This window comes from Neofelis nebulosa, chromosome 8 (assembly GCF_028018385.1).
Source record: "Neofelis nebulosa isolate mNeoNeb1 chromosome 8, mNeoNeb1.pri, whole genome shotgun sequence".
NCBI lineage: Eukaryota > Metazoa > Chordata > Mammalia > Carnivora > Felidae > Neofelis > Neofelis nebulosa.
In genome coordinates this window covers 48,247,221-48,265,667 of record NC_080789.1, presented here as the reverse complement: position 1 = coordinate 48,265,667, position 18,447 = coordinate 48,247,221, and the positions used below count along the sequence as shown (strand labels likewise).

General features: G+C 40.7%; 1 protein-coding gene across 5 annotated transcripts in view; it reads left to right on the top strand.

The window, feature by feature from the left end:
- The first annotated feature begins 11,483 nt into the window (after nt 1-11,483).
- Nucleotides 11,484-18,447, top strand: part of CPSF6 (cleavage and polyadenylation specific factor 6) — a 33,710-nt gene continuing 26,746 nt past the window's right edge. For 4 of the 5 annotated variants that reach the window (XM_058742055.1, XM_058742054.1, XM_058742053.1 and 1 more), the window contains exon 1: nt 11,484-11,619. In XM_058742055.1, the coding sequence (XP_058598038.1) occupies nt 11,560-11,619 (60 nt within the window). In that variant the 5' untranslated portion in view covers nt 11,484-11,559. Of the gene's footprint in view, nt 11,620-12,305; nt 12,327-18,447 lie in introns of those variants that run through there. The other variant, XM_058742057.1, reaches the window with a different exon arrangement.

Below are 18,447 nucleotides of genomic sequence, written 5' to 3'. Positions count from 1 at the left end.
AGGCTACCTTTAATTTTTTTTAATAACATATTTAACATATATAACAATTTACTTTTTTTCTCTGATAGAGTCTGAAGTTATTCAATAGTTCTATCATACTCCAGAACAGAACCTTAGCATGGGCTATTTCTATTTTTGCGTCTTTATCATGCAGGCTTTTCCCCACATGGCTATTTCCTCATGGTTGCAATATGATTGCCATAACTCCATTAGGTATCAAGTTTACATTCAAGGCAGAAAAAAAGGAGAGGAAGAGAAAGGTCTTATCTATCCTATATGTTAAGAGAGCAAAAATTTTCCCATATTCTACCAGCTAAATTTCAACTAAGTTGTATTGCTATCCAACTCATGATGCTATCTTAGCTGCAAAGGAAGCTGGGAAAACTAGGGCAACAAAGTGTTTGCCCATAGATCAGGATTCTATTCTTACTTTAGGCAAAAGTTGAAAATGGCTCTTAAAGAGGGAAGGAGATGCATCCATTACACCATGATCTAGAGCAAGTCACTTTCCTACACTGTAAAATTAGCACATTGGATTAGATTATCTCTGTTGATTATTTGTAGGGGTGACGGTCTGGATCAGGATAGTAATAGCAGCATAGAAAGTATTTAAGAAATATTTAAAGGAAAATTCAACAAGTCTGAGATTGAATGAACCTAGGCTTTTCAACAATTCGCACTGTTTCATTTTCTGTCCACACCATCTAGTAAACCCCTATATCTCAGTTCCAACTGCTTTTACTTGTTTATTCAAAGATTTGTGGGGTGGCACTGTTTTACCACCAACCTGTTTAGGATTAGGTTTCCTCTTTTGTAAAAAAAAAAAAAAGGGGGGGGGACTTGGATTCTGTATCCCTTGACCTCAAGGAATTCACAGTAAAAGTGTGATATAAGGATTTATCATCATTATCATCACTACTACCGTCATGACCACCTATGTTCTCTTTCTTCAGGCCTGCTTCTTCCAAGGTCGATCTTAACACTGTTGGAGCCTAGTGGAGAGACAGTTTGTAACTCAACCCTAGGTATTTCTGTTCCTGGATCCATGTAATTGGGGTTGTTGTGGATTTTTTTTAATGTTTATTTATTTTTGAGAGAGTGTACATGCGTGCATTCAAGCAGGGGAGGGAGGAAACAGAAGATCCCCAAGCGGGCTATGTACTGACAGCAGAGAGCCCAATGTGGGGCTCAAACTCGTGAACTGTGAGATCATGACCTGAGCAGTTGGGTTTGTTTCTTGCTGAAGGAAGACAGCCTACAGAATAAGGAGTGAGTGGCAGAATTAATTTCATTTTGGGAGGGTCTAGGAAAATGAGATGGAGTTGGGGATACAATAGCTTGATAGTCAGAACCCATGCTCCATAATAGCTTACCTAGTTATTAGAGGTAAATGAGATGAAACATTTCTTCTTGACTCTGAGTGAAGAAGAGGCATTTTAAGAAACTGGGGCGCCTGGGTGGCGCAGTCGGTTAAGCGTCCGACTTCAGCCAGGTCACGATCTCGCGGTCCGTGAGTTCGAGCCCCGCGTCAGGCTCTGGGCTGATGGCTCGGAGCCTGGAGCCTGTTTCCGATTCTGTGTCTCCCTCTCTCTCTGCCCCTCCCCCGTTCATGCTCTCTCTCTGTCCCAAAAAAATAAATAAATAAAAAATGTTGAAAAAAAAAAATTTAAAAAAAAAAAAAAAAGAAACTGGTTATGCTCACCACTGAACAATTTAATCACTGAATTGGCCATGTGGAAAGCTTACCCAGAGTTGACTAATACAGTTAAATCTCATCACTTTTGACCCAGAATTTACAACAAGGCTGGTTCTGAAGTAAGACTGGCCTGAAGTTCCTGCTCTTCAATAAGGTGGATTACAGCTTTTTGATACCATAAGTGAACATACGTGGGAAGCAACATTTGCTTATTTCTATACTTTCTTTTTTAATGTTTTATTTTTGAGAGAGTGCGCAAGTGGGATAGGGGCAGAGAGAGAGGGAGACAGAGGATCTGAAGCAGGCTCTGCACTGATAGCAGCAAGCCCAATATGGGGCTCAAACCCACGAACCACGAGATCATGACCTGAGCAGAAGTTCGACACTTAACTGACTGAGCCACCCAGCCGCCCCTCATTTCTATACTTTGTGTGCTAGATACCCTCCTTTGCTTCTCCAGATCTACTTTCCACCCTTTCTACCCTGCTGTCTGCTCCAGTGGGTGACCTTTTTTGACCATACCAATGGTACCTCTTACTCTCTGACTTCCAGTTGGGTTCAACCAGTGGGAGGCCCTACCAAATCTAAGGTCAAGGGAGATGTAATGTCAGGACTTATTTTCCAGACTCTCCCCTGTATGCCTGAAGGCTACAGCTGATTCAGGCAGCCTTCACCAACAGCTACAGATCTCCCTGTCTGAGTTTGAGTAACTGATTGTTCCCTTTATCCCTTCGGGCTTACCCTACAGTGCTTCATCATCTTCCATTAGTTTCTCTCAACCTTGTCCAAACTGTCATAAATGGTTATTCCATCACATCCTACTCCATTTCCCCATTGTGTGTGCCATCTCTTTCCTGCCAGGTTCTGACTGACACATATTCCCAGAGATTCCAACGTGATATCTGTACTCTAAGGATTACCAGCTCACCCATCTCTCACACTGTACTTATACTTTCTAATTTGAGTTGATGTATATAAAGTATATATCTCAGGGACTGGCACATAATACTATGTGCACAGTAATTGCTGGATTCTTTCCATTCTTCTATTTTAGGTGGATATTATTATCTCTATTTTTTGCAACAGGTCCCATTGAAGTTCAATAACTCTTGCCCAAAATGACACAATTGAGTCTCAACTGAAAGAAATGGGTCTCAAACCAAGATCTGTCACGTTACACCTTACCATGCCACTTCTCACTACTCACTTCTCACTTCTCACTTTTCACGATAGTGAAATCTTATTTACATTTGTATCATTCATTCCTACCTATTACAGTGGCCGCCTTGCAGCAGTTGCATTAAAAATACTTGTTGGTGGGGCGCCTGGGTGGCTCAGTCGGTTAAGCGTCCGACTTTGGTTCAGGTCACGATCTCGCGGTATGTGAGTTCGAGCCCCGCGTCGGGCTCTGTGCTGACTGCTCAGAGCCTGGAGCCTGTTTCAGATTCTGTGTCTCCCTCTCTCTCTGACCCTCCCCCATTCATGCTCTGTCTCTCTCTGTCTCAAAAATAAATAAACGTTAAAAAAAAAATAAAAAAAAATACTTGTTGGATAGTAGAATGAATAAATTTTGTCATCACTTATACATTTATTTAGCTATTGTAGAAGTTGTAGGAAAAAAACCTGTATGATTACTAATTTTAAGTCCCATTAGCTCCATAAAAAGTGGTTTTTGATGTTGAAAAATACTTTCACTCATATTAATGTTATTGTATTTTGCTCAAGTCCAGCTCTTAATATGGATTTTACATTCATTTCACTTTCAGTAATTTCCGGAAATAAATCATTCAAAACACAAAGACTAATGCATTTTACAAAGCACAAAAGAAAGACCACTTGTATCAAACAATACACTTTAAAACCATGGTGAGAAATGTCTGTTTTTAAAACACATTTTCACACAAGTGCTAAAAAAAGTAGTTCATGGCAAACTACAACGTAGCCTTCATATGTTTTTATTTTTTTTAAGTTTATTTATTTTTGAGAAACAGAGAAAGAGAGGAGAGAGAGAGAGAGAGAGAGAGAGAATGCACCAGCAGGGGAGGGGAAGAGAGAGAAGGACAGAGAGAATTCCAAGCAGGTTCGTCTCTGTCAGTGCAGAGCCCGATCCGGGGCTCGAACTCACGAACTGTGAGCTCATGACCTGAGCTGAAACCAAGAGTCAGATGCTTAACCAATTGAGCCACCCAGGTGCCCCAATGTGTTTCTTTTTCTTTTTTTTTTTTAACGTTTTATTTATTTTTGAGACAGGGAGAGACAGAGCATGAACAGGGGAGGGTCAGAGAGAGGGAGACACAGAATCTGAAACAGGCTCCAGCTGTCAGCTGTGCTGACAGCTCAGAGCCCGACGCGGGGCTCGAACTCACGGACCGAGAGATCATGACCTGAGCTGAAGTCAGATGCTTAACCAACTGAGCCACCCAGGCGCCCCTGTTTCTATTTTTCAATCAGGTATGTGACTCGTTATTATTACAAGTTTCTAAATGTTGGGGCACCTGGGTGGCTTAGTCAGTTAAATGTCTGATTCTTGGTTCAGCTCAGGTCATGATCACACAGTTCATGAGATTGAGTCCTGTGTCAGGCTGCACTGACAGAGCAGAGCCTGCTTGGGATTCTCTCTCTCTCTCTCTCTCTCTCTCGCTCTCTCGCTCTCTCTCCCTCTGCCTCTCCCTTGCTCTCATGTGTGTGCTCTCTTTCTCTCAAAAGAAATAAACATTTAATAAAATTTGTAAAAAATGTCACGCTCCTTCCTGAGTGCAAGGTATGGCTATACTGCATAAAAAAATCTTAATTCTATGCTTTTCTATGTTTTAACATTTTATTTTTTTTAAGTAAGTGCTCTGCCCAACGTGGGGTTTGAACTCATGACCCTAAGATCAAGAGTCCCTTCTCTACCAACTGAGCCAGCCAGGTGCCCCTATGCTTTTCTATTTAAAAATGAAGTTGAAATTTCTTCTTGATTATAAGGTGAATAAATACAGGTGGTAGCAATATTAAAAACACACAAAAAATGTATGAATTAGAAACTAAAAATATTCATAATCCCACTGCCCAAAAATATTAACATTAGAACATGTTTCTACGCAATAGAATATAGACAAAAGTCTATATATAGCTGAGGTGAACTTTTTTTAGGTCAGTAGCTGATCACCCTGGCAGGGTGCACCTGACCATGTGCTGTAAGTTTTATTTTGCAGTTCTGGACTTTGAACCTTGAGGGAATGCACAAAAGAACACTTAGATTTGGTTATGAGGCGACTGCAGGTGATCCAAAGGTGTGGCAGTCTAGCAATGAGCTAAGCAACCATCAATGGTGGGGTTCAGCAGAGTGACAGCAACTGTCTAGTGGCAAAAATGCCAGCAGTAGCTTCCGAGGCAGTTGATCTCTGTAGCGTGATCCTGACTTGATTTTGCCATCTTTGGTTTCTGCCTGTTTTCCAAACGTGGTTCTCAGGCCTTCAGTCAATTGTATGAGTTCACGGATATCCTCAGAATACATTTCCTTATTGTTTAGGTCAATTTGAGTTTTGTTTCTCTTACTTGAAGCCAAATGCGTTCTAAATGATATGTTAGTGTGACTCTATGAATTTGCCAATGTTAGACCATTTATGAACTATAAAACCTACACCTTGATATGGTTCAGTCTAACAAAATTTGGTAATAGGAAATGCAGTGCTTGAAGTGTGGAACTGGGGGCGCTTGGCTGGCTCAGTTATAGAGCACGCGACTCTTGACCTCAGGGTTATGAGAGCAAGCCTCACGTCAAGCATGGAGCCTTCTTAATTAACAAAAAAATGTGGAACTCCCTGATTCAAGGAGGGACAAGCAGAGAGTGTGATGCCTCACTTCTCTGGGGTTGAAATAAGTCTTTCTTATTCAGCATCGCAATTGGTTTAACCAATTGTTTCTAGAGTGTGCAAATATATGTATAGGCATATGGAAAGATAGAGCATAGTATTCTATTTTTTTGTTTAAAAAGTTGAAAAATTAAGGTTAACTAATACTTATTACATGAATTGACCCTAGTGTCCTCACTCAGTTCATATGTCAAATGATTTCAAGTTACTAAGGTATGTGGCAGGCATAAATCTAGGCTTTCTGGGGATTGATATACCCATATTTTGAAAGCTTTCTTAAAGAAAAATAACAAAAAATTATGAATACAAAATAAGGTATGAAAGCAAATTGTTATCGAGGACAAAAGACACAGGGATTTCAATTTCATGTGATTTTCTCATTAAGAGAATATATGGTGAGTTGATAATTCTAAATGCCTCATTATTTAGTGTATTCCTGTCAGGAGAGACTTCCATTTTGACTAGGCATTAATGAGAACCAAATCTTTCACATGTAATTTTGCATGTCTCTTTAGACTAATTTTCTAAAGAATAATACCTGACTTCATACATTTCAAACTTTGTTTCTCTTCCACTACCCACATACTTCTAGTGCCTAGCACAACTGGACACACTCAGATCACAATATGACCTCTGGCTTTGCATTTTCACGTCACAGAAGCTGGATGAGTTGGCATAGTGGCAGTAAAAATGTTTCTGGAAAGCATTCCTATGTCAGGATGGTTACCAATAACTTATACATAAATATTTTCCATTAAATCCAAATTAAATGTAATCCCCCTCATTCAGCTTCTCATTAGATCCAAAAAGATGGCTGCTGCCACACCACACACACCTATCCAACACAAAGTGGGGGATGTATGACAGAGAGGAGAGAGGAGTGGAAAGGAATGATGGCCTTAAACAAGTTATGGAAAGAGCCCATGAATGAGAGGGACTTTGAACCATTAACTTTTTTTGCTTCTCACATAATTGCCCCTATTGGGGGCAGTCCTGAGGAAAGAGGGGGACAATGCAGAGGATTCTTTTTATTATTATTACTTTTAATGTTTATTCATTTTTGAGAGAGATAAAGAGAGAGACTGAGCACAAGTGGGGGAGGGGCAGAGAGAGAGAGGGAGACGAAGAATTTGAAGCACGCTCCAGGCTCTGAGCTGTCAGCACAGAGCCTGATGCAGGGCGCGAACCCATGAACTGTGAGATCATGACCTGAGCTGAAGTTAGATGCTTAACCAACTGAGTCACCCAGGCGCCCCTGATACAGAAGATTCTAAAGGGATTCCTTCACACAGGCACTTACTACACTTCATGTGTAGTGTATTACGATACTGTTTATGAGAGCCCAGCTATATTGACTTACAGATTACACTTTCTCACTTTAAATTAACCATCACAGGGGCGCTTGGGTGGCGCAGTCGGTTAAGCGTCCGACTTCAGCCAGGTCACGATCTCGCGGTCCGTGAGTTCGAGCCCCGCGTCAGGCTCTGGGCTGATGGCTCAGAGCCTGGAGCCTGCTTCCGATTCTGTGTCTCCCTCTCTCTCTGCCCCTCCCCCATTCATGCTATGTCTCTCTCTGTCCCAAAAATAAATAAAAAACGTTGAAAAAAAATAAATTAATTAACCATCACAAAATGCCCGAGTCTTTTTTTTTAGAAGTATGTCAGATTGATTGATTGATTGATTGATTGATTGATTTAGTGCAAGTGAGCAAGGGGCAGAGAAAAAGAATCCCAGGAGGAGCAGAGGGAGAAAGAGAGAGAAAGAAAGAGAGGGGGAGAGAGAAGCAGGACTCATGCTCGCTCAATGTGGGACTCGAACTCACAAACCATGAGATCATGACCTGAGCTGAAGCCAGATGTTTAACAACTGAGCCACCCAGGCACCCAAAGTGCCTGAGTCTTAAAAAGGAGATTCTAAGAAACTATGGCTCATAGTTAATACTAATAATGAAAGTGATAGACAAGAAAGTGTCTGAGCCAACACCTATGTATTTCTAGTATAAATTCTTGTCAGTCCCATAAGGGATGAAAATAAGGATGATGTAATCAGATTTGACAAGAGCAGGACCAAAAATTTCAAGACTATTTGAAATATGGATTTATATCCACTAATGATAAAATGAGGCATTTTATGATATCATTATAATGATATCATAGCCAGACATTTAAAAAATCTTTATTTCATCCTTCAAAATGATATATTTTATGTGTGTTCATGGTATTAAAATGTTAACATGAAATAATATTTGCATTTATGTATACTATGGCTGCATTTTTTAAGTGTTAGGGGTATAGGGGCACCTAAGTGGCTCAATCAGGTGAGCATCCGACTCTTGATTTTGGCTCAGGTCATGATCTCACAGGTTGTGGGACTGAGCCCTACAGAGGGCTCTTTGCTGATGCTGAGGAGCCTGTTCAGTATTCTCTCTCTCTCTGCCCCTCCCGGGTCATGCTCTCTCTCTTTCTCTCTCAAAATAAATAAACTAAAAAAAAAAAAAAAAAAAAGTATTTGTTAAAAAATAATAATAATAAAATAAAATGCCAGGGATATTTTTTAAAAGTTTGGGGAGCATAGGGCTAAACTATGACCTGTAGTATGTTAGAATCAAACTCACGTTCCTACAGAGATTACGGCATTGACTGACTTGAATGAAGTAATCAAAATGATGGGGCGCCTGGGTGGCGCAGTCGGTTAAACGTCCGACTTCAGCCAGGTCACGATCTCGCGGTCCGTGAGTTCGAGCCCCGCGTCAGGCTCTGGGCCGATGGCTCGGAGCCTGGAGCCTGTTTCCGATTCTGTGTCTCCCTCTCTCTCTGCCCCTCCCCCGTTCAGGCTCTGTCTCTCTCTGTCCCAAAAATAAATAAAAAACATTGAAAAAAAAAATTTCAAAATGACAATATGTGTTAGTATTTATGTATTTGGATTTGCCTTCTCCAACCATAAGGTCTTTGTCTATGTGTTGTCATCCAACAGGTGGAATGTGTTAGACCACCTTTGGGGTATCACATTAATTCAAAGCAATCATCTTTCACTGATAATTCTCCACCTTTTCCTAATTCACAGAGTAGATTTTGTAAGCTACGTCTTACTCTGTGACTCCACCCACTTAGACAAACTTGATTGGACTAAAAGTAGACTCTTATAAAACCTGAGCTAATCAGTTGCTTTCTCTTTAGATTTCGTAATTGATACTAAGACAGATAGCTATTTTCTTGAATGGTGCTTATTTGAACGCTGGAACTGAGGTTGCCATTGCTGCATACACGTGTGTATGGAAAAGGACGGAAAGTTCTGTATAGAGAAGAAACAGATGTACAGAAACCTTAGAACATTAGTTACCTCCTTTCCAACCTCTTTGTTACTCTTTGAAAATATCTTGATTTTATATTGTTTATATTGTTGGAGTGATATGATTGTGGGAAGGGAGGGTAACAGACAAAGAACATGGACAGCCTCTAGAAGATGGAAAAGGCAAAAAAATGTATTTGCCTCCAGAGCTCCCAGAAGGAACGCAGACCTGCCAACACCTTGATTTTGGCCCAGTGAGATCCATTTTGGACTTCTGATCTCGAGAACTATAAGATAAGGAATTTTTATAGTTTCAAGCTACTACATTTCTGGTAATACCATTATCAAATTCCTCTCAAGGCACTCTGGACTTTGAATTCTGTATAAATTTGAATAATAGCATTTCAAAACTGAGAGGGACCTTCATTGGGGGACTTGAGGTAAAGAACTTGCCTAAGGTTACCTGGCTGGTCAGTAATGTCGGGATGAGAACCCAAGTCTCCAATCTTTCATCTATGTACACTGATGACTATAAAATGTCTAACAAAGAGGTTGGTATATAAAAGTACTCAATAAGTGGTAGAGTTTTTGCTTATTGTTTTCATTATTATTATGCATTTTCTTTTGTAATCTACAATAATATTTCATTTCTTGAACATTGCTAAGTAAGCAGGTATCCTGTAACAACCCGTTAAAATCATCAAAAAGGCTAACCAGGGAGTGAGTGAGGAATTAGCTGGTCAAGAAGTAGAAGAGGATAAGGCCTACACATTCAGAGAGCTTATGCACTTCAGATTCCAAAAGAGATGGCTGCAAGGTTGAGCTGCACTCTTGACATGCACGGAAACACAATATGGAACTTAGGAACTGTTAGTGACTCTGGTACACCATATTTTGAGGTGGTCTTCAGAAGGACAGCACCCTGCGAGGTAAAGAAGGACCAAACTATATCCGTCCCCATAAGGTTCCAAAGTCTAATATAAAAAATCTTAAAAGCAGCCGCCAGGGGTGGGGGCGGGAGAGGGGGCAGAAACCAATGCCCTTCAAAGAAACAGTCTCAATGGCAGTTGACTTTTTGTAGGCAACAGCAGAAGTCAGGCCCTGGAATAATTTTTAAGTGTACTGAAAGAACCTAAACCGCTTCTGTCATCACATCTCCCCTACCCACCTCCCTCTTTCACTTATAAGGACCCTTGTGGTTACTTTGAACCTACCAGGAAATCAAGGATAATCCCAGATCCTTAATGTAATCGTACCTGTGAAGTTCCTTTTCCAACGTAAAGTAATATATTCACAGGTTCCGGGCATTGGGATGTGGACATCTATGATGGGCCATTATTATCCTTACCCTATTACTAATGTAAAAAAAGGTCTCACCCTTTATCATGAGTAGCTCTTTCCTTCTATAAAGCCCCATGGAAAAAAGAAAATCAGTATTTTCAAGAAGAGGATAGGGCATTTTGCATATTACCTCATTTAAAACACCATCAACTTTCAACCTTGGTGAGATAAATATTATTACCTGGAGTTTACAGATTCTGCGATTGACCATGAAAGAGATTAGGTAACTTGACTGAGGTCATCTAGCTGGTAAAACTGTCTGACTAGTAATTGTATCCACAGCACCAGATTGGTCTATCAGACTCCAACTAAGCTTTTTCCACCATACCAAGTAGAGGTGGAATGTATACTGTTTGGCTTACCATTGCGTGAAAGGTTTCTGTATCTTAGCAAGCACACTCTAATTTGGTGGGCTTCGAACTGGGTGAAAAAGAAATAAAGAATGGAGTAAGGTTTCAAACTGGAGAGACATCTTCGACTAAAGTATTTATGACAAAAGCTCTTTGGGTATTGACCACGTGATCACGTTTAAATCACTTACTTTGTATTTGGCCTCAGTTCCCACATTTGTAAGATGAGATGCTTGGACCTAATGACACCTTTTCCAGTTCCCTTCTCGCTCAGACATTCTATGGTTCTAAGACAGAAGCCACTTTCTTCAAGATGCCTCCACGTTTTGGGGGGGGGGGTGGTCTCTAGAATGACCGCATTCAAGTTAGAAAACCAACTGCGATCTAAGGAGGAAAAAACGGCGGGCAAAGAGCGGGGAAAGAGGAGATGAAAGGAGCCGGTGACAGGAGATAGAGATGCAAACATAAACAGCATGCAAAAAAACCTAAGTGGCTTGCAAATTACTCAAGATAACAATCCGCGGGAATCCAACGTTTACTAGGCAAATAAAACTGCGGGTCTCTGAGGATGCAGGGTTAAGAACGCTGTTTTCACTCTCAAGGCGCTCACAGAATGCTGGGTTACACTTCGTATTTAATCGTGGACATAAAACTTCCACCTCTCTAGAAGCCTTGGCCGTGAGAATTGTAAGAAAAACTGAGAAATGACAATATTACAAAACGGTGGAGTGTGCTAGAGGCAACGTGAAAACACAGTCTCTGGGAACAGCTGGGACGTGCCCCCAAACCCCAGGCCTAACACACAAAAGAAGCCGCGTCTGCCCGCAGGGACGCAGGCTTTTACTCCGCGCTGCCGAGCGGGCGGGCTGCAGAGGCGACCGCCGCCCCCGACCGCCCCCGGTCGCCCCCGCCTCGTCCCTCGGGCCTCGGAAGTGACGCAGCGCGCCCCGCCCCCGCCGCTAGATCCGCTGCTGCTGCCGCGGCGGGCAGACCTGCAGGAGGCGGCGGCGGCCTCGGCCGAGGGAAGATGGCGGACGGTGTGGACCACATAGACATTTACGCGGATGTAGGCGAAGAGTTCAACCAGGTACGTGAGGGCCCGGGCCCACGCCGCCGAAGCGGGCGGCGCTGCGGTCCGGACGCTGACCCTGGGCTCGCCGTGGGCTGTGAGCCGGCGCGGCTGCAGACCGTGCGCCCTTGCCTCTTGTGGGCCGCGCCGTCCGATCCCGGCTCTGCGCCCCCCTCGCCCCTCGTTCTACCGCATCGTTTCGCGGGCCGCGGGCGCTGCGGCCCGCCACGGGGCCCGGAGCGCGGACGCGGGCCGCCGTGCAGCCGCCGCCGGCCCCTCCCTCGCCGCCGCCACCAGCTCCATTGTTGGCGGCGGCCGGCGGGCGCTTCCCGCCGCGCTAGGCCCGGGCGGTGGGGCCGCGTGTGCGCGGCGGAGAGAACGGGCCGCCGCCGCGCCCCCTCCCCCGCCGCGGGGTCGAGGAAGAAGCCCGGCGGGGCGCGCGCCGGCCGCCGCCTCTTCCCCGGCCCTGCAGCTCGGGCTCCGATTCCTCTCGTCGCTCCATTTTGTCTCCCCGGCCGCGCACGGTCGCCTCATGGAAGGCCGCATTCATGGCCCTTTGTATCCCGCGCGCCCAGTTTCCTGGGCTCCTGCTCGAGTTTGCGACAGGTTTCGGCGTGGCGCCTTCCTCCTCCTCCCTTCACACTTTCTGAAGGCGGCTTAGGTGTGGGCACGTTTGCAACAAGTCGTCGTTTGACTTTTGGACCATCGAGCGTGTTTAAAAATCGGTGCGTGGGCCGTGCTTCGGTGGTTCAGGTCTTGCAGTGCCGTTGAGGCCCAGTTGTTCTTGGCTTTGTGATGAAAATACGTGTGAAGATAGGTGGCCTGAACCAAAAGGAAGACTTGGAAGCGTAGTGGTTGGATGGAAAAATAAGATGGTTGCTCACCAAGAGATAAGAGGAGTTGCTAAAATGAAGAACGTTCAGCCGAAATTCTTTAGTACGGTGTAAAAATAAAGGGTTGTAAATAAGACCCGATTTTCAAAAAGCAAAATGTTAGATGTCTTCCCAGGGATTTGCTTTACGTTTTGAAAGGTAGGAGAAAGTGAGAATGCAAGGTTTTTCCGGTATCTCACAAGCCACAGTTGACTAGAAGAACTAGCCGCGGAGCTGTGATGTCTGATGTTGGGCATCTTTGCAAAAGATCTCGTTTGTTACTAGAGTAGTGACGTGTAAGCTCTAAACCTGCTGTTCACATCTTTGCTGCCTTTATGTAGTAACACATTTTTAAAAATTAAATTGTGCCTAACTGTAGTGCACCTAAAAGCTTGTATTTTTATGTTTTCCAGGTCTGTAAGAGAAGCTTAATACAGTGCTATTGGTTAATGTGTTTTTCTTTTTTGTTTTTTTTTTCCCTCCTACATTAGAGACTTATTTTTTTTTAATGCTTATTTATCTTTGAATGAGAGAGAGAGAGGGAATGAGAGAATATCCCATGCAGGCTCCCTGCTGTCAGCACAGAGCCAGATGCGGGGCTGGAACTCAGGAACCTGAGACCATGACCTGAGCCTAAATCGGAGGCTTAAGGACTGAGTCACACAAAAGCCCCTACATTGTTTGTGACTAGGGGCTGAAGAGTATTTAAAAGATAGGGAAAGCTAGAAATCCTTACTGTTCTTGTTTTCACTAATGACTTTGTGCCCCAGGTTTAAGTATTAGAAAAAAAATTTTTTTTTTCAAGTAGCTTTAAATGTGTGCTACTCCCTTAAAAACTGGTTAGTGTAATCAAACGTTACGTTTTAAATTCTTCGTGCCTTTTATTGTGTTTATATTTTGGACATGTGATGCCTGAGTTGTGTCAGTGACAAATTAGAAAATTATCTTGAGTGCTACAGTCAGATTCTAATGCTTTTAAGGTCAGTAGACACAAGATCTCTAGGAAGTTTCTTTTTATTTATCAAATGGGCATAACATTCCATCTAAAAGAGGGCCATACCCACAAGTAAAGGAACAATTAAATGTTCAAGATTTCTTCATTAGCTTTTCCTACAAGAAAATACATTTGCTTTGCCTTTTTCCTTATGATAAAAGAAGAATTTGGGTACAATTTTAGAAACAACTTTCTTCAGGACCTCTCCATGAGGGTTTTTTGTTTTTTGTTTTTTTTTTAGGCTGTCACATACTTAATTTGGGATGGGCATTTCTCTAATACATATAGCTGGAAGGAGTGATAGATACTTGTTTATCCCTGTGCAGTAACTAGTGCTGACTGAGCAGGAGGTAAGAAGAGATTAAAATTGTGTGGCCCTGATGAGGAACTATTTGTAGGGTTCTCTTAAAAATGTAGCTTTTTGTTGATTTGAACTTCTAGCATTTTATTTCACACATAGTTGTATAATTTTACCAGTAAATTTTTATACAGTACTTTTGAATACATTAATGGGATTAAACAGAGGCTTTGTTTTTGTTATTATTTTGCATAGCGTTGGCCTTTGTTATCTCTTGCTTGCTGTGGTAATTCTTGCACAAAAAGATGGTTGGTCGTTTTCAAGGTTAATCCTCTTTTTGAAAATGTTACTGTCGTTGAAATATTTTTCTGAAATTTGATCAGAATTAGATGTAATACAGAATTATTCCTGATTGCTTTTTCACTTTATTGTGAGCTGGCAACCTTCTTTCTACTGGTTGCTAAAGTAAATTATGACTCTTATTATAGCTGAGTAAAGTGTTTTACTAAGTATAATCAATCTTGACTTATTTTGGCTTCTAAACTGCTGTAAACCTTCAAAAAAACTTTATTCTTCATGTGAGGTGCAGTTTTAATTGCATTTGTATACTTTAAAATTCTCTGTACTCTATTTTCCATTTTCTTCTGTTTGAAGTGATACTTATGAATCCTTTTTCAGGTGTATTTTATGAAGCTTTCTTTCATATTTCAAAAAATAGGAGACATCCAAGTGTCTTAGAAGAAACTTCAATTTGGGGATGGGGTTGAGAATAAGTTTAGTGAGACTATCGAGTTCCTTTCTTCACCAGATGAATTTAAGAATGGAAAATAAAGTTGGAGAAAGGGAGAAGGCACAAGGGACTTTGCTATTTTATGGGTGCTCTTTAGTTCTTAAATTGAAGGTCTTTGGATGTAACCAAATTGAGAACAGTTGCTCCAGTGGAAAGAGAATTTGAACTACTTCCAAACCTCTACATTACTTGATCTGGAGTTGAGAAGAAAGCAGTTCTGTTTCAGTCTCTATAGTATATGTCAGTCCAGTTTGAACTGGGATTTGTGTTCTAATGTGGTAGTTACTAGCCTACTATTTAATATAATTATAGACTTTTTTATTTTGACCAAGACTAAATAAATTTTTAAACTCGGTTGTTCAAAATACATTTCTTGATTATTTGTTATATGCCAACAAGGAGGGTTACAAAGTTCAGTAATCTCTACCCTTAGAATGCTCTGTAGTGGGGGTGAGGGACTCTACATAATTATAACACTCTGGCAGGTCTTGTATTGTAAAACTCACTCCTTTATGTGTATCTTTATCTATAGCTTGTTTGTTGGTGGGGGGGGGGTAAAAAAATTCTAGAAACCTCAGGAAAGTTTACACTGTATACATTGAAGTGTGTGTTTTGCTTGTTTGGAGATCAAAACCTCAGTATAGAATTTAGTTACTGATCTGTTTGCCGGTAGATCACTGATAGCAGTGCTTATTTAGTAATCTGACCACCCAGCTTTAAAATGAAAATGTATATAGGTTGTGGCTAGGGAAAAATTCGTGTAGAAGTTAAGGACCTAGACATGCTCGTAAGTCAACTTGCCTTCATTCATGAATCATTATACTTTATATTTAATCATTGTGTATCTGCTTTAGCCAGTTTAGCCCATTTTGAAAAATAAGTTTATTGGACAAATGTCAGTGAAATCTTGTCTCTGATAAATTTATGTTTAATAGAATATCCTCAGATAAAACTGTGGTTGAGAATGAGGTAGGTAGAGATTGAGAAACCATGGGAGAAATATTAGGGGAACTAGAACTCTTAGTTTTATTATTTATCAGTGTAGTTTATCTTTATTTAAAAAATTTTTTTTAATGTTTATTTTTGAGAGAGAGGGACAGAGGATGTGCAGGGGAGGGGCGGGGAGGGGGGTGTGTGGGGACACAGAATCTGAAGCAGGCTCCAGGCTCTGAGCTGTCAGCACAGAGCCCCGACCCGGGGCTCGAACCCATGAGCCTTCGAGCTGTGAGATCATGACCTGAGCTGAAGTCGGCCACCCAACCAACAGAGCCATCCAGGCGCCCCATTTTATCAGTGTAGCTTTATCAGCTGCCTGTGAACTGTCCACTTTGTGGTTTATGTGGCATATTTTTAGTACCAGGGTGGCTTCCTTACTGTTAGTTGAGCTTTTTACAGGGATTACAGACGAATTTTCAGATCTCCTCATACCGTAAGTAGATAAAAATCAGATGATGTATTTTTTATAAAGATAAATATGTATTAGATTATCTGCTGTTGGATTTTGCATGCTAGTATTTTTCTTCCGTGGTATGGGATACATTTTGTAAATACGAACTGTAAACCTCTCCCTCCTTTATATTTCTCCAAATGGAAATGACTATTAAATTCCTTCCTTTTTGTTTTTGTTTTTTTAATAGAGGGGCTTTGAAATAAGTGGCTCTTACTGTACCATGACTGGTATTTATATAATGCAGGAAAGGTATTATTACAATTTCGGATCACCAAAGGCCATGTTGGGCTTATTAGGGAGAATGAAGAGTGTAATACTGTTATTCCATGGTCATCCCAGTAATAGTATATACAGTATATACATAAAATTAAAATTTTATGGGAGGTGATAAGGAAAGTATGTCTAAAGATAAGTCTTCGGAAGGAAGAAGATGGTGGTAATGAAAAAGTTAAGAAACATTGCCTTTAAAAAGGACCTAATAGAATTTTCGTTATTTTACTATCCATGTTATTTTAATGTTTTCACTGATGTGGCAACAGCTACTTGTATATCACGTAGACTATAATCTTGAAGTATAAAATCTTGAAAGGATGCCTTGCCTTTATAATGCTTGCAGTAATTTAGAATGTAGGAAATGGAAAAAAATCACTTGGATTTTTTAACAAATCCGAAGAACTTTTATTTTACTGGAAGTTATATATAATGTGCAGCTCTGTTAGTAGATTAATTAGTATGAAAAATAGATAAAGACTGGGCAGTGTTTGGCATCTGAAATATTTCGAGGGGTTGTGTTGATTTGGGTTGGTTGGTTGGTTGGTTGGTTTTTGAATGCCATTAAAACTCGCTAAAGGTAATAATTTGAAAAGATTCTTTCCATAGTGGAACTTGACACTGTTGACCATTTCTCTATGACAAAGTAGAAGCTATTTTTTTTTCAGTAGACATTCAGAGCTCACCTTTTTTTATATGACCTGTGATATTATGTTGCATAGTTACAGAATATGCATGCCCCCCCCCTTTTAAAGTGGGAACAGAAAGTAGATGTGGTGTTATCTTTTTTTATAATGAGGATAGATGTGATATGCTGAAGCTGAAGGAAGATTACTGACATTAAAAGAGTATATGCTGAGTTGCATTTTTAGTAATGGTAGCAAATGTATTTAGATTCATTAATACTTTTTCACCGCATTCAAATGCATACTGTTGGGGCTAGAAGTACAGGCTGTGGCCTTGAAACAAAGTGAAGCTAACTATTCCACGTGGATATCAAACCCCAGGACCCTGATCTCAATTAGCATCATACTTCAACCAATTGGAAGCAGTCCAACTACCAGACAAAATGGCTGATCCTAAATATTGATAGAATCATATCAATATGGAAAATTGGTTGGTGTCCACATAGCAATTGGTGGATGGACAAAAATAGTAAGTGATTGTGATTCACCAGGTCAGTGTAGCTGCGATTATGCTTATAAATTATTGTCTACTTAAGTGTGTGTACATTTTCCAAGATTTACAACTAATGAAAAATCAAATAATGTGTTAACCTATTTCATAACCCTTTAAATAATCCTTGCATTCTTTTTGACTCTCCCTCAGACCATATATTGTGACTATAGTTTCTGCTAAGGAGGATGGAAACACAGCTCCCTTTGAATAATAATAGTAATAATAATAATTCCATTTGATAAAGTACAGAACCGGATTGCAGGAGTTTAAAATGCCCACTACCCCTTGTGGGAATCTTTTTAGTATCTTAAGTGTATGGAACCACTGCTGCCACCAAGCTGCCTGAAGCTTCAGCTACACTGAAACTTGATAACAAAAATTCATCCTCTTTTTTTCTAATTTTCACTGTCACTGCAATTGGAACATGTTACTTTAAGAAAAACTCAGTTAAGAAAGATTATTTTGATATTGCTGTACAAACAAAATAAAATTATGGCATAATTTAGTGACTTGTGGTCTTAGTTTCTGCCCATTGCTAAAGATGGCTTTGTTGTTTAACTTACCTTGAGATCTTGGATTCTTTATTAAGTAAGTCTTAGAGACATTGTGCCTCATAACAAAATGTTATGTAAAGATGCTGTTATATAATTAGTAAATTGGTTAACTCGGTTATGCAGAAGGTTACCTGAAGATGACTTTGTAAATTTCAGATCCCTTTGACTGTGCGTATAATTGGTATTTCCCCTTTTAGGTTTTTTTTTCTTTTTCTTTTTCTTTTTCTTTTTCTTTTTCTTTTTCTTTTTCTTTTTTCTTTTTCTTTTTCTTTTTCTTTTTCTTTTTCTTTTTCTTTTTCTTTTTTCTTTAAAAAAAAATCTTAATTCTGATGCCCTTCTGAATAACAAAACAGCTATTGAGCTCTGTTCCCATGGGGCCTATGATAACAATATTTTGTTGATCTGTTTACAGTCATATTACAAATCCTGTCTGTGGGTC